We start from the raw sequence: 26,940 nt of genomic DNA, 5'->3' as shown, positions 1-26,940 counted from the left end.
TTCTTTTGACCCCTGCCAAAAAATCAGCAGGTCATCTATGTATCTGGTATAAAATAATATATTTCCCGCCACCTCCGGTCTGACAAAAAAGATATAGCTCTCTACCTGGAACATGTATATGTTGGCGTACGATGGGGCCACACTGGCCCCCATCGCACAACCGACACACTGCAGGTAGTAATGCCCATCAAACATGAAAAAATTACGGGTGAGCACCAATCTCAACAATTCCAATATGAAATCCAAGTCAGGCCCCCTATATAGAACATTATTGCTGAGGAACCGCCTGACAGCAGATAGGCCCTCCTCATGGGGAATAATAGTATACAGGCTGCAGACATCTATACTACAAAGCCAAACATCATCACCTATATCTCCAACATCTCTAAGTTTGCTAAGTAACATAGTAGTATCCAGCAAATAATTAGGGTGTGCCTGGATACAAGGCTGCAACAGCGTATCAATATATACAGATACTGGTTGAAACAGGGATTGGGTGGCCGCAATAATAGGGCGTCCTGGGGGATTCTCCATGGACTTACGGATTTTAGGTGTTGTGTACAGAATCGGTACCCGAGGATATGAAGGTATCAATGCCGCACTCAATTTAGGTGTTATAATCCTGCCATCCAGTGCCTGTTTCAACAATACAGAAAGCTCTGCTTTAAATGTACTGGTAGGGTCTTTATCAAGGGGTTTATATGTGTCCTTGTCGCCAAGTTGACGCTTGATCTCCTCAATATATTTGTCACAATCTTGGATGACAAGTGCTCCTCCCTTGTCGGCCGGCCTAAATACAAGGGTTTCATTTTGTGATAATCCCAGTAGAGCTCGATATTCTTCACGCTGCAGGTTATGTCGTATAGGCAATGGGTTCTGCATCTGTTCATCCACCTCACTGCCAAGCATCCTCATAAATGTTCTAATAGTGGGGTTATTGGACTGCGGGTCGAATGAGGATTTCGGCTGTAATTTCCGCAGCTCATAGGGAATGACTTCGTATGAGATGTTTTTAACACATACTGTATGAAGACATTATCCTATGCACTAAACTTATCAGCCATATAGCTGTGAGACTGAGAATATATATCTACTAATATTGTGGTAGCATTGACCACTAATATGGCTAATACGGAGAATGAAGTGGGCGCGACAGGCTACACTCATATTACCTATGCTATAGGTGATCTCTTCAGTTATTCTGAATCTGAAGCTGAAAGTATTTTATATAACCCAGAGCTTACCGGCCGGCCGACAAGGGAGGAGCACTTGTCATCCAAGATTGTGACAAATATATTGAGGAGATCAAGCGTCAACTTGGCGACAAGGACACATATAAACCCCTTGATAAAGACCCTACCAGTACATTTAAAGCAGAGCTTTCTGTATTGTTGAAACAGGCACTGGATGGCAGGATTATAACACCTAAATTGAGTGCGGCATTGATACCTTCATATCCTCGGGTACCGATTCTGTACACAACACCTAAAATCCATAAGTCCACGGAGAATCCCCCAGGACGCTCTATTATTGCGGCCACCCAATCCCTGTTTCAACCAGTATCTGTATATATTGATACGCTGTTGCAGCCTTGTATCCAGGCACACCCTAATTATTTGCTGGATACTACTATGTTACTTAGCAAACTTAGAGATGTTGGAGATATAGGTGATGATGTTTGGCTTTGTAGTATAGATGTCTGCAGCCTGTATACTATTATTCCCCATGAGGAGGGCCTATCTGCTGTCAGGCAGTTCCTCAGCAATAATGTTCTATATAGGGGGCCAGACTTGGATTTCATATTGGAATTGTTGAGATTGGTGCTCACCCGTAATTTTTTCATGTTTGATGGGCATTACTACCTGCAGTGTGTCGGTTGTGCGATGGGGGCCAGTGTGGCCCCATCGTACGCCAACATATACATGTTCCAGGTAGAGAGCGATATCTTTTTGGTCAGACCGGAGGTGGCGGGAAATATATTATTTTATACCAGATACATAGATGACCTGCTGATTTTTTGGCAGGGGTCAAAAGAATCATTTGTATCTGTAATTGCGCAACATAATGAGTGTAATCACCCAGTGAAATTTACATACACCATGAGCAGAACTGAGGTACACTATCTTGATGTAATGATAGAGAAAAAAGAGGGGAAAATTGTTACCTCCCTCTATTCTAAAAAGACAGATAGGAATCTACTTCATGGTAGAAGCTTTCATCCCCCATCACTCAAGCGGGGCCTGCCATTCTCCCAGCTGCTCCGCATCAGACGGATCACATCAGATCCGAATAGAGCAGAAGAACAAATGGATGCTATGATTGACAGATTCCTCCATAGAGGATACAATCTAGACCATTTGTTAAAAGCTAAGGAGAAAGCACTGAGAATGGATAGAGATATGTTACTCAGACAAGGTAAAGCAAAAAAGGAGATCAATATGATCCCTTGGGTTCAGGAATTTAACCAACATAGTCCTTCTATAAGTAAAGTCTCGAAAAAGTTGTGGCCCATGATTCAATCAGATGGTGACCTGAAACTTAAGAATACCAGACTTATGAGTTGTTATACTAGAAGTAGAAACCTAAGAGACCTATTGGTGCGGACGGATGTAAGATCTGAGACTAATGTTGGTAAAACCTTTCTCAGACGGAAATTGGGATGTATGAGATGTGCCTGTACCACCTGTCAATTTTTAATTGCAGGTGACACATTTCATCACCCGGGGACAGGTAAAAAGTTCAAGATCCGGTATGCATTAACATGTAACACTAAATTCACTATTTATCAAATTATTTGCCCGTGTGGGAAATCATACATAGGCAAAACCGAAAGAGCTTTTAAGGAGCGTATGGCGGCACACCGTAGCGCCATTAAGGCAGCTATTAATAAGGGTGGTAGTGAACAGCCAGTAGCCCGTCACTTCTATATGGCCGCACACCCCTTAAGCACTTTACGATATCGCATGATTGATCATGTGCCCCCGATGATTCGGGGTGGTAATAGATCACTTAAATTATTGCAGCGTGAATCAGAGTGGATATTTAGGCTGGATACACTTAGCCCTAAGGGGTTAAATGAACATTTGGGACTGAATTGGTTTCTCTAATTTCAGGGCCTCCTTATCCTTGTTAAGTAAACTGGGAAGTATGGGCATTGTGCAATACTTACTTTACCTTTTTGAGATTTTAATGTTTATTATGTCTCCAGAAAGATTGATTCGTTTATCATAGTTTATTATTGTAACAAGATATATGCTAATCGCTACAATATGAGGATAGCCAAGTGTGTATTGTTTTAACATTTTGCTAGTACACTGGGTGTTAATGTTTTGACCGGCGCGCCTCTGACAGGTGTTAGCCGGAATGACGTCACGGTTGATGAGACGCCGCATGTGCCGTGCAGGACGGCGTCCGGTGACTGACGCTTTTGGTGATGGGAGCACTTATATAGGTAAGATTGTATGTTGAACTTGTTTGTCTGATGAAAGTGCCGATTTATTAATAAAGGGGGCACTGAAACGTTACCCTGTCTGCCGAGTAAATTGGATTTATATGCGCCCAGGAGTGCCGCATGTGAAAACTGTGCTATTGTGAAAGGTGTGGGGGCACCCGGGTTGGTAATCTATGAAATTGGAGAGCCGGACCTACAAGGAAGATATATATATATATATATATATATAGATATATATATATATATATATATATAGAAGAAACAGCAGGCGCCGGCTCTCCCGTCAGCTCTCAATCATGCACCGGGTGTCCGCTTATAACTAGCAGTATGTACACAACAATGAGCGGCACTCACGGCGTCTTTCATGCTACTTATTATAGAACAAAGCACCAAAGAAATGAACTTGGTAAAAGAAAAAATCTCCACTTTGGAATCTGCACATAAAGTAGCTTTGGAAGCTGATTCTGTCAATAACTGGTATGAAAAACTAAATAACCAGTTGCAGGCTTACAAAAGAGACCTCATTAAATTCAAAGCGGATAAAAAAATGAAGGTTGATCAGGACTATGAGAACAACAATGTCTACCGTTGGAATGACAACCCACGGCAGAGCTACAACCGTAAACCCTTTTTCCGCCGTCGTCAGGACAAGCGACATCAGGGGGACTCATCGAATGACTATACCTCAACAGCTAGTGAATCAGATACACACGTTCAATCATCTCAAGTAAGTGGCCCTTTAGGTGCACAGACCAGAGCCAAGGTAAGAGACGACCAAGACACAGATTACATACCAGACGGGGTCAACGGTGGAGAAGGCAAAGGCAGGGGCAGGGGCAGAGGCAGAGGCAGGGGAGCCAAACCCCCGAAAACAACCAAAGCCAAATCAGCCCGATAATCAATCTTTCCGATTATGAGCTTAATGATATTGAAAAACAGGTCCTTAACAAGGGCCTATCCTTTGTACCTCTATCTAAACCCCAGCCACTCCAATGGTCTATTGAGAAACACAAGCTAAGATTTGACTGTCTCCGATTGCATCATTTGACAAAGACGCCGTGAGTGCCGCTCATTGTTGTGTATATATATATATATAGATATATAGATAGATAGATAGATAGATAGATAGATAGATAGATAGATAGATAGATAGATAGATAGATATAGATATAGAGACAGTTCCCCCAATAAGGCCCTTTGGAGAGACAGAGAAAGAGTATGCCAGCACACACCCAGCGCCAAGAACACTGGAAACAAAATTCCCAGATAAACAGCGCTTTTATATAATCATATAGATCAGTGGTTCTCAAACTCAGTCCTCAGGACCCCACACAGTGCATGTTTTGCAGGTAACCCAGCAGGTGCACAGGTGTATTAATTACTCACCGACACATTTTAAAAGGTCCACAGGTGGAGCTAATTATGTCACTTGTGATTCTGTGAGGAGACCTGCAAAACATGCACCGTGTGGGGTCCTGAGGACCGACTTTGAGAACCTGTGATATAGATAAATCTATACTCTCACTGCGCCTTACAAGTGCCCCCCCACCTCTTTTTTGCCCTCTGTCACCGTGTTCAGCAGAGGAGAGTCCGGGGAGCCAGCTTCTGCAGTGTGTTGTGGAGAAAGTGGCGCTGGTTAGTGCTGTGAGATCGATCTATGCCCCCTCAGCGGCGGGCTTCGGTCCCGTTCAAATTGATTTATACTGGCGGGGGATAATAAAATATACTGTCTCCGCAGCCTATATATTCATATGAGCCAGTCCTAGAGGTTTATTGCTGCCCAGGGCGCCCCCCCTGCGCCCTGCACCCATCAGTGCCTGCTGTGTGTGTAGTGTGTGGGAGCAATGGCGCGCAGCGTTACCGCTGCGCGTTACCTCATAGAAGATCGGAAGTCTTCAGCCGCCTTTGAAGTCTTCTTTCTTCGTATACTCACCCGGCTTCTATCTTCCCGCTCTGCGAGGACGACGGCGGCGCGGTTCCAGGACGAATGGCGAGGGTGATACCTGCGTTCAGACTCCCTCTGGAGCTAATGGTGTCCAGTAGCCTAAGAAGCAGAGCCTAGCATTTAAGTAGGTCTGCTTCTCTCTCCTCAGTCCCACGATTCAGGGAGCCTGTTGCCAGCAGTGCTCCCTGAAAATAAAAAACCTATCAAAATTCTTTTTCAGAGAAACTCAGGAGAGCTCCCCTGTAATGCACCCAGTCTCCTCTGGGCACAGGATCTAACTGAGGTCTGGAGGAGGGACATAGAGGGAGCAGCCAGCGCACACCCATTCTAAAGTTCTTTATAGTGCCCATGTCTCCTGCGGAGCCCGTCTATACCCCATGGTCCTTACAGAGTCCCCAGCATCCTCTAGGACGTAAGAGAAACATACTTTTCTTGCAACTCCACGGCAAAAGGACAACAAATATATCCCCACCTAAGAATTCAACCATGGTCTATGGAGGTAATCCAGGCAAGTTCTGAAGTGTACCAGTGGGAAAGGTCAAAAGCATGGATGGATCTAGCAGTAATATTAAACCACTCTAAATCATCTCAAGAGCTACAGATTGCATGAAGACATTGTACCTGCTTCAGCTGCTTCACAATGTCACCTGGAGATTTCAGGCTATCCTCTCTGCGAATCTTTTTGCGGGAGTTTGGTACTTTCTCATTAGTCTTCTGTGTCCTTTTTGGCTTTGGTACAGTTTTTTTTGCACAAATTTCCTAAACAAGAGAGACATTAAGCACATTTGCTCATAAAACCAATGCAGTTGTAACCTTCAAATAGAAAGACAGATATTACAGCCAGGAAGAGAAGGAGCTTTCAACTTTGCTCCTGAAACAAATCTAAAATTAAATGAGAGGTAGTATATGGCACACTTGGATCCCTAACTAGTCAAGATCTTCAATCCATAATATCCATTGTGGAAGTGAGAAAATAAAAAAAGAATGTAATAGTGTATACCGTGTTACTAACATGCTCAAGCAACCACCAGGGAGCATCTGGGTAATTATTGTCCAAAGTGTTAATTCATCAAATTGAAGTTTACAGAATTTAATTTCTTTCTAGATTCTACACTGAAATTTATGGCTTGAAGATTTCATCCTACCACACAATTGGCACACTCTCTCCAGTTTAGGATCCAACCAGAAAAAAGAGGATTTTGGTACTTACCGATAAATCCATTTATCTGAATCCTCTAGGGGACACTGGAGTCCTATACAGTAGGGGTGTGAAGCTTGCAACCGGAGGTGTGGCACAATCTAAAATTAGCATTGTCTGCACAGCCGGCTCCTCCCCCTTCACATCCCTCTTCCCTCAGTTTTGAAAATTTGACTGAGAGAATAGGACATGATACTATAGCACATGGCGAGGAACCGAACCGTACAACATATCAAACAGCAACCAATAACTCTTAACCGAATAACTAATGCTGTTTGTACGAACTGTTTGAACAAGAACTTTGAACACAGCAGGTTGACCGCACCGAGGCGGGCGTCCAGTGTCCCCTAGAAGATTCAGAGAAATGGATTTATCGTTAAGTACCAAAATCCTCTTTTCTCTTTCATCCACTAGGGGACACTGGAGTCCTATACAGTAGGGGACGTTCCAAAGATATCCCCCAGGGAGGGAGTGCTGTCGGTGGCCTGCAAAACTAAACGTCCGAACTTAGAGTCTACGGACGCAAAAGTATCAAACTTGCAAAATTTCGCGAACATGTGGGCTAAGGACCACGTCGCCGCTCTGCAAAGTTGAGTAGTGGAAGTACCGCTGGCAGCCACCTATGAGGCACCCACTGATCGGGTGGTATGAGCACCCGTCTGAACCGGAACCTGTTTGCCACAGGAAATATAAGCTTGCCGAATGGTAAGTCTAATCCAGCTAGACAAAGACTGCTTAGATGCTGGCCAAACCTTCTTAGGCCCATCATAGAGAACAAACAAATGGTCCGACCTTCTGAAGGACGACGTAACTTGTACGTATTCCCGTAAGGCTCGGACAACATCCAAGGACACGTCCCCATCTGTGAGACCCTGGAAAGATGGGACCACAATTGGCTGGTTTACATGAAACCCTGAAACAACCGTAGGTAGGAAATCTGCCCTCGGACGGAGTTCTGCCCTACCCCCATGAAAAATTAAAAAGGGACTCTTATACGATAAGGCTCCCAACTGAGAAACCCTCCTGGCCGAAGCCAAGGCAAGCAACAGTGAGACCTTCCAAGAGAGATATGTCAGGCCTGTTCTTGCTAACGGCTCAAAAGTTGGTGATCTCAAAAATACCAACACCAAATGTAAGTCCCCCGGCGCAGTGGGAGAACGAAAAGGGGGTGGTCTCCTCAGAACCCCCTGTAAAAAGGTTTGAATCTCCTGCAAGGATACTAACCGCTGTTGAAACAGGATGGAGAGAGCCGAAATTTGAACCTTCAGAGAGCCCAGCTTCAGTCCTACATCTAGCCCGGCCTGAAGGAAAAGGAGAAGTCTGGATAAGCCAATGCGAAACCGCTCCCTGAGCAATGAGGTTCATCTGGAATGGTCGAGAACGAAGTCTGCCGTACTGGAGAGCTTCGAACGACGCCACCATCTGCCCGAGAAATTGCACACAGAGGTTTAGAGAAACAGTTTGTGTCCTCAGTACCTGAGCCACTACTCTCTGTAGGTCCTGGACCTTGTGATCAGTAGATAGTCTAGATAAGGTATAATCGTGACCCCCAACAGTCTCAATCCTGCAACCATGATTGCCATGATCTTCGTAAAGATTCTTGGGGCTGATGATAGGTCGAACGGCAAGGCCCAGAATTGGTAGTGATCCGTCACCAGTGCGAAACTTAAGTAAGCCTGGTGAGGAGTCCAGAGTGAGATATGCAGATATGCATCCTTTATGTCCATGGATACCATGAATTCGCCTTGTTCTAAGCCTGCAATGACCAACTGGATTGTTTTCATCCTGAATTTGCAGCTCCTTAGAAACTGGTTTAAAACTTTGAAATTGAGTATCGGTCCGACCGTCCCGTCTGGCTTTGGCACGACAAAAAGAGTGGAATAGAAAAGCCTTCCTCTCTGCGAGGCGGGAACTGGGATAATGACCTCTGACCATAGCAATTTCTGAAGTGCTGTTAGTAGTGCCTTCTTTCTGAGGGCACCGAGGCAATCCTGTTGTAAACAAACTGACTGAGGCCTCTGTTGAAAATCCAGTTTGTACCCCGGGAAATTATCCAAAGTTCTGGTGAGGTCTTGGCCCAGATGTCCCGAAACCCTTCCAGACGCGCGCCCATTAAGGGGGACCCCAGAAGAGATGGGAGGCCGTCATGCCACGGTCTTGTCAGCAGGTTTATCCTGCTTTCTGGTATTTGACTGTGAGCAGCCTCTACCTCTGCCTCCATGTGCTTGTGTACCGAAACCTCTTCCTTAGACTCGAAAGGACTGTGATCTAAATGAATTAGACATTGGTCCCGAATAACCTCTCCTAACCTGTGGAGTGGTTCTCGTATAAGGAGTAGGTAGAAAGGTGGACTTCCCTGCTGCAGCTTGCGAAATCCACTTGTCCAACTCTGGACCGAAAAGCATTTCACCCCCAAAGGGGATGGGTTCTACCGCCTTCTTGGTGTCAGAGTCTCCTTGCCATTCTCGTAGTCATAAAATCCGTCTAGCCGATATGGCCGATGCAGAGATGCGCAATGCTATCCTGCTAATATCCTTTGAGGCTTGACACAGGTATGAAGCGGATTCTGGAATATGTTCCGCCAGTTGGTAATATCTGCCAAGCTATTTTCCTCTTCAATAGCCTGTACAATACGTCCAGACCATGCTCCCATGGCCTTGTTAACCCAAGCACAGACGATCGTAGGTCTCCGTGCCTCCTCTGCTGCTACGAAAATTCACTTTAAAGCTGTCTCAACTTACAATCGGAAGTTTTTTTTTTTTTTGAAAGCCGTGATATTAGGTATTGGTAAGATTGTCTTCCTTGACAACCCTCCTAGGGAAGCATCCACTACTGGTGGAGTCTCCCACGTATCCATTACACTGTTAGGTAAAGGGTAAGTTACCTGAAACCGCTTTGGAAATTTAAAGCGTTTATCAGGTTGCTTTCAAGCCTCTGAGATTGGAGAGATGTAGGAATGGGAAACACCGCTGAATGCGTTTTTTTTGTTTGTTTGTTTGTATTTTGTTTTTTTGGAATTTGATTAATTCGAAATCCTCTAGCTCCTTAACTTTTTCCACTTTAAAGTTTAGGATCTCTTCTACCACGTCAAAGTAAGGAATCAATACCCGCGATTGCTGTGTCCTCTTCTGGAGAATCGGCGTCTAGGTTAGATTCAATCATCCTCTGATTCTGGTACAATAGGAAGAGGTCTTTTAACTACCTTGTTTCTGCTTGTGTGGGCGGTGTTAATCTGATGAGAAATTCTTCATCGTTCTTGAGAGCCCCGCAGCCCATTGTGATTGGTGCTTGCGTGATTCCGCCATCTCCTTGGAGATTTTATCTGCAAGGTCTTTCACCTATGACCTAGACAGAGCACTGCTCCCAGGTGTAGCGTCCTTGTCTGGAGTCGCACACCCCGGAGCTGCCAACACGCGTGCTCGTTTTGTTACCTTTCGTACAAACATAACAAGTCTTGGTTGTTTAAACCCCCTACCAGGGTACTACGCAGTGCTTTCCCCTTTAAACTAGGAAAAGAAAGAATGCGGTAGATGACGGAAGCAAGGGTATCGGATCCGGCTGGAATTACTCTTCCCTCTCTTGTATTGCAAAAGGAATAGGACAAGAAGAAATAAATTAACAAATAAAATTAAATAAATAATAATTAAAAACACCAGCCGACCAAGTTGTATCCGCCTGCTTCCTTGAATTTTCTACAGGATCTTTGTAATAGAAGTCCGTTTAAAAATATAAATGTAAAGTAAAAGTATTTGTTCAGGAGATCCTCAGTATTTTTCGCAAAATCTACTTTCCCCATCAGAGGGAGCTATTGCGACATTATAACATCTCTCTTGGTACCTATACGAGGGGGAAGGGATGGCGCCACTTAGAAATAATTAAAATGTCCGTCACTGAAGAATTTTGGGAACTTCCTTTCTATGCCCTGGTAAACTTATAAGTAATGCAGCCTGTTACCAATATATATATATACAGGTTGAGTCTCCCTTATCCAAAATGCTTGGGACCAGAGGTATTTTGGATATGGGATTTTTCCGTATTTTGGAATAATTGCATACCATAATGAGATATCATGGTGATGGGGCCTAAATCTAAGCACAGAATGCATTTATGTTACATATACACCTTATACACACAGCCTGAAGGTAATTTTAGCCAATATTTTTTATAACTTTGTGCATTAAACAAAGTGTGTCTACATTCACACAATTCATTTATGTTTCATATACACCTTATACACACAGCCTGAAGGTCATTTAATACAATATTTTTAATAACTTTGTGTATTAAACAAAGTTTGTGTACATTGAGTCATCAAAAAACAAAGGTTTCACTATCTCACTCTCACTCAAAAAAGTCCGTATTTCGGAATATTCCGTATTTCGGAATATTTGGATATGGGATACTCAACCTGTATATATATATATATATATATATATATATATATATATATATATATATATATATAATAAGAATTTACTTACCGATAATTCTATTTCTCGGAGTCCGTAGTGGATGCTGGGGTTCCTGAAAGGACCATGGGGAATAGCGGCTCCGCAGGAGACAGGGCACAAAAGTAAAGCTTTCCGATCAGGTGGTGTGCACTGGCTCCTCCCCCTATGACCCTCCTCCAAGCCAGTTAGGTACTGTGCCCGGACGAGCGTACACAATAAGGGAGGAATTTTGAATCCCGGGTAAGACTCATACCAGCCACACCAATCACACCGTACAACTTGTGATCTAAACCCAGTTAACAGTATGATAACAGCGGAGCCTCTGAAAAGATGGCTCACAACAATAATAACCCGATTTTTGTAACTATGTACAAGTATTGCAGATAATCCGCACTTGGGATGGGCGCCCAGCATCCACTACGGACTCCGAGAAATAGAATTATCGGTAAGTAAATTCTTATTTTCTCTATCGTCCTAGTGGATGCTGGGGTTCCTGAAAGGACCATGGGGATTATACCAAAGCTCCCAAACGGGCGGGAGAGTGCGGATGACTCTGCAGCACCGAATGAGAGAACTCCAGGTCCTCCTTAGCCAGGGTATCAAATTTGTAGAATTTAGCAAACGTGTTTGCCCCTGACCAAGTAGCTGCTCGGCAAAGTTGTAAAGCCGAGACCCCTCGGGCAGCCGCCCAAGATGAGCCCACCTTCCTTGTGGAATGGGCATTTACATATTTTGGCTGTGGCAGGCCTGCCACAGAATGTGCAAGCTGAATTGTATTACACATCCAACTAGCAATAGTCTGCTTAGAAGCAAGAGCACCCAGTTTGTTGGGTGCATACAGGATAACAGCAAGTCAGTTTTCCTGACTCCAGCCGTCCTGGAACATATTTTCAGGGCCCTGACAACATCTAGCAACTTGGAGTCCTCCAAGTCCCTAGTAGGTGCAAGGCACCACAATAAGCTGGTTCAGGTGAAACACTGACACCACCTTAGGGAGAGAACTGGGGACGAGTCCGCAGCTCTGCCCTGTCCGAATGGACAAACAGATATGGGCTTTTTTGAGAAAAAACCACCAATTTGACACTCGCCTGGTCCAGGCCAGGGCCAAGAGCATGGTCACTTTTCATGTGAGATGCTTCAAATCCACAGATTTGACTGGTTTTAAACCAATGTGATTTGAGGAATCCCAGAACTACGTTGAGATCCCACAGTGCCACTGGAGGCACAAAAGGGGGTTGTATATGCAATACTCCCTTGACAAACTTCTGGACTTCAGGAACTGAAGCCAATTCTTTCTGGAAGAAAATCGACAGGGCCGAAATTTGAACCTTAATGGACCCCAATTTGAGGCCCATAGACACTCCTGTTTGCAGGAAATGCAGGAAACGACCGAGTTGAAATTTCTTTGTGGGGCCTTCCTGGCCTCACACCACGCAACATATTTTCGCCACATGTGGTGATAATGTTGTGCGGTCACCTCCTTTCTGGCTTTGACCAGGGTAGGAATGACCTCTTCCGGAATGCCTTTTTCCCTTAGGATCCGGCTTTCCACCGCCATGCCGACAAACGCAGCTGCGGTAAGTCTTGGAACAGACATGGTACTTGCTGAAGCAAGTCCCTTCTTAGCGGCAGAGGCCATAAGACCTCTGTAAGCATCTCTTGAAGTTCCGGGTACCAAGTCCTTCTTGGCCAATCCGGAGCCATGAGTATAGTTCTTACTCCTCTACGTCTTATAATTCTCAGCACCTTAGGTATGAGAAGCAGAGGAGGGAACACATACACCGACTGGTACACCCACGGTGTTACCAGAACGTCCACAGCTATTGCCTGAGGGTCTCTTGACCTGGCGCAATACCTGTCCCGTTTTTTGTTCAGACGGGACGCCATCATGTCCACCTTTGGTATTTCCCAACGGTTTACAATCATGTGGAAAAAACTTCCCGATGAAGTTTCCACTCTCCCAGGTGGAGGTCGTGCCTGCTGAGGAAGTCTGCTTCCCAGTTTCCATTCCCGGGATGAAACACTGCTGACAGTGCTATCACATGATTTTCCGCCCAGCGAAAAGTCCTTGCAGTTTTTGCCATTGCCCTCCTGCTTCTTGTGTCGCCCTGTCTGTTTACGTGGGCGACTGCCGTGATGTTTTTCCCACTGGATCAATACCGGCTGACCTTGAAGCAGAGGTCTTGCTAAGCTTAGAGCATTATAAATTTACCCTTAGCTCCAGTATATTTATGTGGAGAAAAGTCTCCAGACTTGATCACACTCCCTGGAAATTTTTTCCTTGTGTGACTGCTCCCCAGCCTCTCGGGCTAGGCTCCGTGGTCACCAGCATCCAATCCTGAATGCCGAATCTGCGGCCCTCTAGAAGATGAGCACTCTATAACCACCACAGGAGAGACACCCTTGTCCTTGGATATAGGGTTATCCGCTGATGCATCTGAAGATGCGATCCGGACCATTTGTCCAGCAGATCCCACTGAAAAGTTCTTGCGTGAAATCTGCCGAATGGAATTGCTTCGTAGGAAGCCACCATTTTTACCAGGACCCTTGTGCAATGATGCACTGTTTTTAGGAGGTTCCTGACTAGCTCGGATAACTCCCTGGCTTTCTCTTCCGGGAGAAACACCTTTTTCTGGACTGTGTCCAGAATCATCCCTAGGCACAGCAGACGTGTCGTCGGGATCAGCTGCGATTTTGGAATATTTAGAATCCACCCGTGCTGTTGTAGCAGTATCCGAGATAGTGCTACTCCGACCTCCAACTGTTCCCTGGACTATGCCCTTATCAGGAGATCGTCCAAGTAAGGGATAATTAAGACGCCTTTTCTTCGAAGAAGAATCATCATTTCGGCCATTACCTTGGTAAAGACCCGGGGTGCCGTGGACAATCCAAACGGCAGCGTCTGAAACTGATAGTGACAGTTCTGCACCACGAACCTGAGGTACCCTTAATGAGAAGGGCAAATTTGGGACATAGAGGTAAGCATCCCTGATGTCCCGGGACACTATATAGTCCCCTTCTTCCTGGTTCGTTATCACTGCTCTGAGTGACTCCATCTTGATTTGAACCTTTGTAAGTGTTCAAAATTTTTTTTAGAATAAGTCTCACCTAGCCTTCTGGCTTCAGTACCACAATATAGTGTGGAATAATACCCCTTTTCTTGTAGTAGGAGGGGTAATTTAATTATCACCTGCTGGGAATACAGCTTGTGAATTTTTTCCCATACTGCCTCCTTGTCGGAGGGAGACCTTGGTAAAGCAGACTTCAGGAGCCTGCGAAGGGGAAACGTCTCGACATTCCAATCTGTACCCCTGGGATACTACTTGTAGGATCCAGGGGTCCTGTACGGTCTCAGCGCCATGCTGAGAACTTGTCAGAAGCGGTGGAACGCTTCTGTTCCTGGGAATGGGCTGCCTGCTGCAGTCTTCTTCCCTTTCCTCTATCCCTGGGCAGATATGATCTTATAGGGACGAAAGGACTGAGGCTGAAAAGACGGTGTCTTTTTCTGCAGAGATGTGACTTAGGGTAAAAACGGCGGATTTTCCAGCAGTTGCCGTGGCCACCAGGTCCGATGGACCGACCCCAAATAACTCCTCTTCCTTTATACGGCAATACACCTTTGTGCCGTTTGGAATCTGCATCACCTGACCACTGTCGTGTCCATAACATCTTCTGGCAGATATGGACATCGCATTTACTCTTGATGCCAGAGTGCAAATATCCCTCTGTGCATCTCGCATATATAGAAATGCATCCTTTAAATGCTCTATAGTCAATAAAATACTGTCCCTGTCAAGGGTATCAATATTTTTAGTCAGGGAATCCGACCAAGCCACCTCAGCTCTGCACATCCAGGCTGAGGCGATCGCTGGTCGCAGTATAACACCAGTATGTGTGTATATACTTTTTATGATATTTTCCAGCCTCCTGTCAGCTGGTCCTTGAGGACGGCCCTATCTATAGACAGTACCGCCACTTGTTTTGATAAGCGTGTGAGCGCCTTATCCACCCTAAGGGGTGTTTCCCAACGCGCCCTAACTTCTGGCGGGAAAGGGTATACCGCCCATAATTTTCTATCGGGGGGAACCCACGCATCATCACACACTTTATTTAATTTATCTGATTCAGGAAAAACTACAGGTAGTTTTTTCACATCCCACATAATACCCTCTTTTGTGGTACTTGTAGTATCAGAAATATGAAACACCTCCTTCATTGCCTTTAACGTGTGGCACTAATAAGGAATACGTTTGTTTATTCACCGTCGACACTGGATTCAGTGTCCCTGTCTGTGTCTGTGTCGACCGACTAAAGTAAACGGGCGTTTTAAAACCCCTGACGGTGTTTTTGAGACGTCTGGACCGGTACTAATTGTTTGTCGGCCGTCTCATGTCGTCAACCGACCTTGCAGCGTGTTGACATTATCACGTAATTCCCTAAATAAGCCATCCATTCCGGTGTCGACTCCCTAGAGAGTGACATCACCATTACAGGCAATTGCTCCGCCTCCTCACCAACATCGTCCTCATACATGTCGACACACACGTACCGACACACAGCACACACACAGGGAATGCTCTGATAGAGGACAGGACCCACTAGCCCTTTGGAGAGACAGAGGGAGAGTTTACCAGCACACACCAAAAACGCTATAATTATATAGGGACAACCTTATATAAGTGTTTTCCCTTATAGCATCTTTTTTATATATTTCTAACGCCAAATTAGTGCCCCCCCTCTCTGTTTTAACCCTGTTTCTGTAGTGCAGTGCAGGGGAGAGCCTGGGAGCCTTTCCTCCAGCCTTTCTGTGAGGGAAAATGGCGCTGTGTGCTGAGGAGATAGGCCCCGCCCCTTTTTCGGCGGCCTCGTCTCCCGCTCTTAACGGATTCTGGCAGGGGTTAAATATCTCCATATAGCCTCCGGAGGCTATATGTGAGGTATTTTTAGCCAAAATAGGTATTCATTTTGCCTCCCAGGGCGCCCCCCTCCCAGCGCCCTGCACCCTCAGTGACTGCCGTGTGAAGTGTGCTGAGAGGAAAATGGCGCACAGCTGCAGTGCTGTGCGCTACCTTTAGAAGACTGAGGAGTCTTCTGCCGCCGATTCTGGACCTCTTCTTACTTCAGCATCTGCAAGGGGGCCGGCGGCAAGGCTCCGGTGACCATCCAGGCTGTACCTGTGATCGTCCCTCTGGAGCTGATGTCCAGTAGCCAAGAAGCCAATCCATCCTGCACGCAGGTGAGTTCACTTCTTCTCCCCTAAGTCCCTCGTTGCAGTGATCCTGTTGCCAGCAGGACTCACTGTAAAATAAAAAACCTAAGCTAAACTTTTCTAAGCAGCTCTTTAGGAGAGCCACCTAGATTGCACCCTTCTCGGCCGGGCACAAAAATCTAACTGGCTTGGAGGAGGGTCATAGGGGGAGGAGCCAGTGCACACCACCTGATCGGAAAGCTTTACTTTTGTGCCCTGTCTCCTGCGGAGCCGCTATTCCCCATGGTCCTTTCAGGAACCCCAGCATCCACTAGGACGATAGAGAAATATATATAATGCTGCTAATGTAACGTTTGTTACACGTGCACTGCAGAACGGCATCAGGAAACACTAACCTCCGCAGTGTCAGACCAGTCCCCGCTGTCGCACTTCCACTTGATGATACAATGGCAATACTAAGGCAGGCATTCTGTTGGCTGCAGCAGACAGTCTCTCACACGGCTGAGAGATCTCCCCAGCCACGCGGAATTCACTGCAGCGTCTCTGCCCCCCGCCGCGCGCGCTCCGGGACCGCTCTGATTAAGTCCTGTAGCGGCGCTTTGCTAGTGTCTCCCCACACGCGCTGCATTATCCGGCTCTACTCTGGGATCGCTAGCGGCGCTTGTCAGAGGCTGTTTAGTGTGGGAGATTAGTCATATCCCCCCCCCCCGGCACGCTCTTCCAGCCCCGCTCAGTCTCTGCTCGCTGGTGACCGCTGCGCCGCTGTGGTGACCTAATGATTATTTGACCGGGGGAAAAAATAAAAACCTAACATGGGCCCTTTATCATACAACCAGTACTCCCTGTGCCTGGATTAGAAGATCTCCTGTAGAGAGATGCAGATCCCTTCAATAGGGATCATTGTCTCTCCCATATTAAGCAGCCTTGTCCCCCTTTTGTTAGGTTGACGCAGCCCTTATTACAGATTTTTAGAGTTTTTAGTCAGGAGCTCAGAGCTCCATGTGCTGTACCTCCAGCACAATTTTCAAAACTGAGGGAGGAGGGATGTGAAGGGGGAGGAGCCGGCTGTGCAGACAATGCTAATTTTAGATTGTGCCACACCTCCGGTTGCAAGCTTCACACCCCTACTGTATAGGACTCCAGTGTCCCCTAGTGGATGAAAGAGAAACTTTTATTCCAAGGTTTCAAAATGTGGCCCACCAGGCAATAAGGTCCAGTCTATTTCAGCCAATGGGCAAACCTGCAGCTGCTACCAATCCTGCCCTTGTAAATTTGGCCATACACCTAAAGATGTATTGTCCAATTTGGCTGGTTGGAATAAAATGGATGGGAGCAAATGACAATTTACCATTTACTCCGAAATGCCTGAAAACTGACAAAAGCGGTCATTCAGATAAATTGGTTGATTTTTTAGATTTTTGTCTGTTTTCAGTGTTTGAGAGCAAATGGTTAATTGTCATTTGCTCTCATCCATTACCAGACTTTCGTTACAACCAGCCAGATCGGACAATAAATCTTTAGGTGTATGCCCAGCTTAAAAGGGTGGGCGCTATCCAGATTGGCTCAAAGCACTCGCAGATGCAAACAGTCATGTGACCACTTGCTGCCTATGCAGAGCAAAAGGTCTGCCAGTGGCTGGAAAGACTCCAAGGGGGCAATTAGATTCATGCAGACTGATCTCTGCTCACACCTTCTTTGACAGCAAGCAGAAATCAGCCATTGATGACCTATTCAGAAAAGCCACCAGAAGCTGCCTAGCATTCATTCCCAGGTAACTGATTAGGTCCTTATATGTCCCAAGAAAAATGAGGTGAAAGGTGAAAACGTTACCCTGGGAGAAGAGGCAGGTGAAACTCAGTGGCCAACGGGTGTTGCAGAATTGAAATGGCTGGGAAGAGAGATCTGTAGATACTGAAACTGTGGGGCAAGGACAGGAGGAAGAGCTTGCCAGGTGAGTCAAAAACCGTGCCTATCCCCCTTTCCAAAGCCACATACTTGCACCGATCCCAGAAATTAATTTTACCTTCAGGACCAGACCCCAACAAAAGTACTTACTGATCATGCAACAGAACAATGGACGCTAGTGTGCATTCCCCCTGGGCCTGCTGTCTGGTTGTTGCTTGAGCAAATGTGGCTGCTCTTTGACCGCAGGTTAGGATTGCAAGTCTGACTTAATTAAATAATGTTTCAGTAGTTGGGCCTTAAGTTTTTTACCTACCTGCATTCCAGCTACAATTTACCAGGGCTGGGAACCAACTATGGGGGATATTCAATTATCCGCAAATTCGCGGCAATTTTGCAGTGAAAAGTGCAGGTGAAAATGGAGAAATCAGCCTGTACCCCAAAAAATGCTAAACTAACATAGGAAAACAGAAGAGAAGTGTGTTAGAGATCATATTAGAGAGTTTTTCGGGACTTAAATTGTGTGAAATGGCGGTTATATGCATTTTTTTTTAAATGCAAAAAAATGATAGAAAGCAAGTTTTTTTGAGCAAAATAAATGCTCTCATTAAATTTGGGGTACATGAAAATGGGTATAAGTATATATTTGGGTCATTTTAGGGTACTTTAAAAAAAAAGTGGAAACAGACCGATTACTCCCATCTGCAAGCCTAAAAAACACCTGTCCCACTCATAAAGCACCCCAATATACCTGTCCCATACCTTGAACCCCAATTTCCATCACTTTTTACTTTTTCACCCCGAAAATGACATGTCATTATTGGCCAATTAAAAATAATTAAAAACTTCAACATGCCTAATTAGTCATAAAGGGGGGTGTCCCAGGAGTTCTGTACCATATCCAAACATTTTTACCTTAAAATAGTGACTTTTCCCAACTTTTCACCTGCTTCAGAGAAGGTGAAGTGAAATTAGTGAAAACATGATCACCGATACATTTTCCAGGATAATTGAATAGGCTGTAATTGCATTTCACGTGAAAAGTCCGGTTTTTCACCCGAAAACCGGACTTTTCACGTGAAAAGTCCGTTATCACTGCTAATTGAATATGGCCCTATGTCTGTTAAAATGATTACAGTTGGAAAATGGGAAAAACAGATTGTCACATGGAGAAAGTGTGATTGACAGCAATGTAAATACATATGTAGTGCAGTAATTAAAGGTACTTCAAATATTGTTAGTCCAGTTTACATGGAGGGAGAAGCAAAAACAGACCTTCAACATGAACCACTTAACTGATTAATATTTTTTCCAAAAAATGCTCAGAAATTTCAGGGTTTTTTTATTGACTGAATTAGGTGAAGTACATGAATATAAAAATATGTCCAATACAATTTCCTTTAAAAATAAAAAAACCTTGGTAGAAACATCGCAGCCATCGATGATCAGAACATCGCAACTTCAGTTACCCAGCATTATATCCTCTCTGCAGTCCCAGAGCTCCTCGGGAAGGTGAGGGGCTGCTTTTTTCGCATTTCCCCAGAGGCTGCTAGTGTCTGCAGTCACTGCTGATCAGAAGTGATCGGCAGCACGGCAGGCACTCAGCAACAATTGCAGGACACTTCTATTCCTGCAGCTGATGCGACCATGCCCAGCAAGTGGTTAAGGGGAGGGCTTTCAATTGTATTTTGAGTGGCGATAAGTAATAAGCACCTGATGAGAGCTATTCAATTGTTTTACCGATCGGGCTTCAATGCATTATTAATCATGCTTGTCGCGCCCAAATGCACCAGGTTTAACGGGATAATGTGGGTAAATCAGTCTAATGTCCTTGTTAGAGCGACCAAATGGTAGGTTGGGCACCAAAAAGACAGACTTTTTGATAATTTCTGCTCGCTACCTAAGGGGGATGCAAGCAGAAATATGTCCATTCAAACAAAATGATTTTCTTTTTAATAAATTAATTGGTGAACTAGGGTTTGGGGAATATTTTAAATAAAAGCTTTATTTAAAAATAAAAAAATGTTGGCTTATATTTTACTACTATTATAACATAAATGGTACAGGGTTTTATGTACCCTTACCATTCTACAAATGAGATGGCAGCATTTATCATTATCCCCTTGCCCAGAGGCTAGTTTAACCACTTGTCTGGCATGATCGCCTCAGATGCGGCCACACCAGGCTGGGCTTTCCTTGACATGGTCGCATCCGATGCCCACTCAGAGGGACCTGCCAGCCCTCCTGCGACCGCCACGGCTCTGCCCCCAGTGTATCCCGATCACTGTTGAATACAGTGATCGGGGCAGCCCTGCAGCATTTCCCCCACTTGGTGGAAACCCTCCCTCTGTCACGATCACTGTGTGCAGTGATCGGGCCATAAGTGAAGCTAAACAGCGCAGCTCTGCCCTCCCTCCTGCCTCCTCCCTCTGTCCCAATCACTGCAGCCAGCAGAGATTGGACAGGCAGCCCAGCATCACTCCTCCTGCCAGCATTAAAAAAATAAAATAAAAAAACACAGCTGTGGCTCTGCAGCCCTCCATGTCCCGAACACTGTGGCCAGCAGTGACACGGTAGCCCAGCGTCATCCCCCCTCCCCCTCATTACTGTCATAAGGATCAATGGTGGCCAATGTTTGAAAAACTTTTTTTTTTTTAAATATTTAAAAAAAGGTTTGTTTTTTTTCTAATAAAATCTTTGTGGACAAGTTTAAAAACAGGTTTTTCACCTAATTATGACATTAAAAAAAAAAAAAAAAAAAAAAACATTTCCGGGAGGGGCGGGGGGAAATTGCCAGTTAAGTGGTTAAAGCCTGTCCGCTTACACCATCATGCCATTCGACTGTCATTGCCATGATCACTTGACTTTTTTAGAAAACTAGATCATTAATTGCAGTCTGCAGAAAAAACACCATGGAAAACAATTAATAAAGTTGGTCTGAGAGGAGCAAAAGGCCTCATAACTGAAGATATAGGCTGTCATCACTGAGAAAATGTAAATATCAATTCCATTTGTGGAGAGAACAATGCTCTGCTAAAGCTTGCTAAACAGACCATACTGCTTGGAAAAAGCTTTTCCACCCCACGGATCTACTTTAAATAATATTGTGCGAATTAAATCTTATTTTACTAGAATGCAAGTGGATACAAAACAGGTGTAGCAGTTCATATTAAATGTAGTTAAAAAATGATTCAATTACATAAATAAACCCTTGTAATTATTATTAGCAGAAATCACATGAAAGAATCTCCTTTCTAAACCCCATGGAAGGCTGGAGGTACACTACCACTACCACTTTCACTGTGAATCACATTTACCAAGTTTATTACATTCTGGATTTTAGCCAGGTATATTATAGATTATCTCTATTTTCTCTAACGTCCTAGTGGATGCTGGGGACTCCGTAAGGACCATAGGGAATAGACGGGCTCCGCAGGAGACAGGGCAATTTAAGAAAGAATTTGGATTTTGGTGTGTTCTGGCTCCTCCCTCTATGTCCCTCCTCCAGACCTCAGTTAGAATCTGTGCCCGGACGAGCTGGGTGCTACTTAGTGGGCTCTCCTGAGCTTGCTAAAAAGAAAGTATTTTGTTAGGTATTTTTATTTTCAGAGAGATCTGCTGGCAACAGGCTCTCTGCTACGTGGGACAGAGGGGAGAGAAGCAGCCCTACTCACTGAAGATAGGTCCTGCTTCTTAGGCTACTGGACACCATTAGCTCCAGAGAGATCGTACACAGGATCGCACCCTTGGTCGTCCGATCCCGGAGCCGCGCCGCCGTCCCCCTCGCAGAGCCAGAAGACAGAAGCCGGTGTTAGAAGCAAGAAGACTTTGAAATCGGCGGCAGAAGACTCCAGTCTTCATATGAGGTAGCGCACAGCACTGCAGCTGTGCGCCATTGCTCCCACACTAAACCCACATACTCCGGTCACTGTAGGGTGCAGGGCGCAGGGGGGGGGCGCCCTGGGCAGCAATTAGAGACCTCTTTGGCAAAAGTTAGCATAATATACAGTTGGGCACTGTATATATGTATGAGCCCCCGCCAAAATTGTACATGAAAGCGGGACAGAAGCCCGCCGTCGAGGGGGCGGGGCTTCTTCCTCAGCACTCACCAGCGCCATGTTTTTTCTCCACAGCACCGCTGAGAGGAAGCTCCCCAGTCTCTCCCCTGCAGTTACACGGTAGAAAAGGGTAAAAAGAGAGGGGGGGCACATAATTAGGCGCAAAAATCAATATAAACAGCAGCTACTGGGTTAACATTAAGTTACTGTGTTATTCCTGGGTTAATGGCGCTGGGGTGTGTGCTGGCATACTCTCTCTCTGTCTCTCCAAAGGGCCTTATGGGGAAATTGTCTTCAGATGAGCACTCCCTGAGTGTGTGGTGTGTCGGTACGTGTGTGTCGACATGTCTGAGGTAAAAGGCTCCCCTAAGGAGGAGATAGAGCAAATATGTGTGTGAGGGTGTCTCCGTCGACAACACCAACACCTGTTTGGATATGTGTAATTAAGTGCTAAGGTGAATTTATTGCACAAAAGATTAGAGAACAGACAGGAAATCTACCCATGTCTGTCCCTATGTCGCAGAGACCTTCAGAGTCTCTCAACGATCACTATCCAAAATAATTAACACTGATATCGACACGGAGGTTGACTCCAGTGTCGACTACGATAATGCAAAGTTACAGCCAAAATGGCAGAAAAGTATTCAATATGATTATTGTAATAAAACATGATTTGCATATCACTGATGACTCATCTGTCCCTGACACAAGGGTACACATGTTTAAGGGGAAGAAAGCGGAGGTAAATTTCCCTCCTCTCATGATGAAAAAGAGCGGGAATCTCCAGACAAGAGACTGCAGTTTCCCACAAAGCATTCACAGGCAGTATCCCTTCCCCACTTGGGACAGGATAGGATGGGAATCTTCCCCTAGGGTGTCACGTTTGCCCAAAAGGTAGCCCTGACGTAACAGCTATTCTCAGGGATCCTGCAGATAGCGTGCACATTCTGGTACACTACTCAGACCGGCGATTGTGTCGGCATGGGTTTATAGCGCTGTGGCAGCGTGGACAGGTACCTTAGCAGCAGAGATTGAGACCCTAGTATGTAGATATATATATATATATATATATATATATATTAAAGATGCTGTCTTAAGAGATATATATATATATATATATATATATACACACACACACACACACACACACACACAGGTTGAGTATCCCATATCCACATATTCCGAAATACGGAATATTCCGAAATACGGACTTTTTTGAGTGAGAATGAGATAGTGAAAACTTTGCTTTTTGATGGCTCAATGTACACAAACTTTGTTTAATACACAAAGTTATTAAAAATATTGTATTAAATGACCTTCAGGCTGTGTGTATAAGGTGTATATGGAACATAAATGAATTGTGTGAATGTAGACACACTTTGTTTAATGCACAAAATTATAAAAAAATATTGGCTAAAATTACCTTCAGGCTGTATGTATAAGGTATATATGAAACATAAATGCATTTTGTGCATAGACTTAGGTCCCATCACCATGATATCTCATTATGGTATGCAATTATTCCAAACTACGGAAAAATCCCATATCCAAAATACCTCCGGTCCCAAGCATTTTGGATAAGGGATACTCAACCTGTATATATAAAACATGTCCAAAGAGACATGAGTATACTGGGTCCTAGAGTCAAAGCTATGTCGATTTCTGCTTGACGTGTCCTGTAGAATATGCAATGGACAGATGATGCCGACTTAAGAGGCATATGGAAGGCTGAGGATTGAGTGGAGAAGGGTTCTCGGACCTTGTCTCCACAGCTATAGCTGGTAATTCTGATATTTTGCCTTATATTCCTACACAGCCTAGGAAAGCACGACATTATCAAATGCAGCCTTTCGAGCAAAGAAACAAGAAAGTCCGAGGTGCGTAGTTTCTTGCCAGAGGCGGGGGCAGAGGAAAGAAGCTGCACAACACAGTTAGTTCCCAGGAACAGAAGTCCTCCCCGGCCTCTACAAAAATCCACCGCATGTCGCTGGGGCTCCACAGGCGGAGCTAGGCCCGGTGGGGGCACGCCTTCGTAAGTTCAGCCACAAGTTGGTTCACTCCCTGTTAGATCCCTGGGCAATAGATATTGTGTCTCAGGGAAACAAGCTGGACTTTGAGAAGATGTCCCCTCACCGACGGCCCTGCCGGCTTCCCCCCACGAGAGGGAAACAGTGTTAACTGCAATTCACAAATTGTATCTTCAACAGGTGGTGGTCAAGGTTCCCCCCCTTCAACAAGGAGGGGGTTATTATTCGACCATGAGGTAGTCCCGAAACCGGACCGTTCGGTCAGACCCATATTGAATTTAAAATCCCTGAACATATACCTGAAAAGGTTCAAGTTCAAGATGGAATCGCTAAGAACGGTCATTGCAAGCCTGAAAGGGGGAGATTTTATGGTGACTCGGGACATAAAGGATGCATACCTTCATGTCCCCATTTATCCACCTCATCAGGCGTACCTCAGAATTGCGGTACGGGATTGTCATTACCATTTTCAGACGTTGCCGTTTGGTCTCTCCACGGCCCCGAGAATGTTCACCAAGGTAATGGCGGAAATGATGGTGCTCCTGCGGAAGCAAGGGTCACTATTATCACGTACTTGGACGATCTCCTCATAAAAGCGAGATCAAGAGAGCAGTGGCTGAACAGCGTATCACTTTCTCTGTAAGTGTAACGGCAACACGGCTGGATTCTATATATTCCAAAGTCGCAGTTGGTTCCTACAGCTCATCTGCCTCTCCTAGGCATGATCCTAGACACAGACCAGGAAAGGGTTTATCTCCCGATAGAGAGAGCTCAGGAGCTCGTGACACTGGTCAGGAATCTAGTAAAACCAAAACAGGTGTCAGTGCATCACTGCACTCGAGTCCTGGGAAGGATGGTGGCATCATACGAGGTCATTCCCTTCGGTAGGTTCCATGCGAGGACCTTCCAATGGGACTTACTGGACAAGTGGTCCGGATCACATCTTCAGATGCATCGGTTAATCACCCTATTCCCCAGGGCCAGGGTGTTTCTCCTGTGTTGGCTGCAGAGTGCTCACCTTCTCGAGGGTCGCAGATTCGGCATTCAGGACTGGATCCTGGTGACCACGGATGCAAGCCTCCGACGGTGGGGGGCAGTCACATAGGGAAGAAATTTCCAAGGGCTGTGGTCAAGTCAGGAGACTTGCCTTCACATCAACATCCTGGAACTAAGGGACATATACAACGCCCTACGTCAAGCTGAGTCCCTGCTTCGCGACCAACCGGCTCTGATTCAGTCAGACAATATCACCGCAGTGGCTCATGTAAACCGCCAAGGCGGCACAAGGAGCTGGGTGGCGATGGTAGAAGCCACCAGAATTCTTCGCTGGGCGGAGAATCACGTAAGAGCACTGTCAGCAGTGTTCATTCCGGGAGTGGACAACTGGGAAGCAGACTTCCTCAGCAGGCACGACCTCCACCCGGGAGAGTGGGGACTTCATCAAGAAGTCTTCACGCAGATTGCAAGTCGGTGGGAACTGCCACAGGTGGACATGATGGCATCCCGCCTCAACAAAAAGCTACAGAGGTATTGCGCCAGGTCAAGAGACCCTCAGGCGATCGCTGTAGACGCACTAGTGACACCGTGGGTGTTCCAGTCGGTCTATGTATTCCCTCCTCTTCCTCTCATACCCAAGGTGCTGAGAATCATAAGAAAAAGAGGAGTGAGAACAATACTCATTGTTCCGGATTGGCCAAGAAGGACTTGGTATCCAGATCTGCAAGAAATGCTCACAGAGGACCCGTGGCCTCTGCCTCTAAGACAGGACTTGTTGCAACAGGGGCCATGTCTGTTCCAAGACTTACCGCGGCTGCGTTTGACGGCATAGCGGTTGAACGCCGGATCCTAGCAGAAAAAGGCATTCCGGATGAAGTTATTCCTACGCTGATAAAGGCTAGGAAGGACGTGACGGCTAAACAATATCACTGTATATGGCAAAAATATGTTGCTTGGTGTGAGGCCAGGAATGCCCCTACGGAGGAATTCCAGCTGGGCCGTTTCCTTCACTTCCTACAGTCGGGAGTGACTTTGGGCCTAAAATTGGGTTCCATTAAGGTCCAGATTTCAGCCCTATCCATTTTCTTTCAAAAAGAACTGGCTTCTCTTCCTGAAGTTCAGACGTTTGTAAAGGGAGTGCTGCATATTCAGCCCCCTTTTGTGCCTCCAGTGGCACCTTGGGATCTTAACGTGGTGTTGAGTTTCCTGAAGTCACACTGGTTTGAGCCACTCAAAACGGTGGAGTTAAAATATCTCACGTGGAAGGGGGTCATGCTATTAGCCTTGGCTTCGGCTAGGCGTGTGTCAGAATTGGCGGCTTTGTCACATAAAAGCCCCTATCTGGTTTTCCATATGGACAGGGCAGAATTGCGGACCGTCCACAATTTCTGCCAAAAGTGGTGTCATCTTTTCATATGAACCAACCTATTGTGGTGCCTGTGGCTACTCGTGACTTGGAGGATTCCGAGTTACTAGATGTGGTCAGGGCTTTGAAGGTTTATGTAGTCAGAATGGCTAGAGTCAGGAAAACTGAGTCGCTGTTTATCCTGTATGCATCCAACAAGCTGGGTGCTCCTGCTTCAAAGCAAACTATTGCTCTCTGGATCTGTAACACAATTCAGCAGGCTCATTCTGCGGCTGGATTGCCGCTTCCAAAATCAGTAAAAGCCCACTCCACAAGGAAGGTGGGCTCTTCTTGGGCG

The 26,940-nt window shown here is 45.6% G+C and overlaps 1 protein-coding gene across 4 annotated transcripts in view; it reads right to left on the bottom strand.

The window, feature by feature from the left end:
- KMT2D (lysine methyltransferase 2D) overlaps positions 1–26,940 on the bottom strand; it is a 381,440-nt gene that overhangs the window by 77,620 nt on the left and 276,880 nt on the right. For all 4 annotated transcript variants that reach the window (XM_063952696.1, XM_063952698.1, XM_063952697.1 and 1 more), the window contains one exon: positions 6,018–6,155. In XM_063952696.1, coding sequence (XP_063808766.1) covers positions 6,018–6,155 — 138 coding nt within the window. The remainder of the gene's footprint in view (positions 1–6,017; positions 6,156–26,940) is intronic.

Source organism: Pseudophryne corroboree, chromosome 2 (assembly GCF_028390025.1).
Source record: "Pseudophryne corroboree isolate aPseCor3 chromosome 2, aPseCor3.hap2, whole genome shotgun sequence".
NCBI classification, from domain to species: Eukaryota; Metazoa; Chordata; class Amphibia; order Anura; family Myobatrachidae; genus Pseudophryne; species Pseudophryne corroboree.
This window is presented reverse-complemented; position numbering and strand designations above follow the sequence as displayed.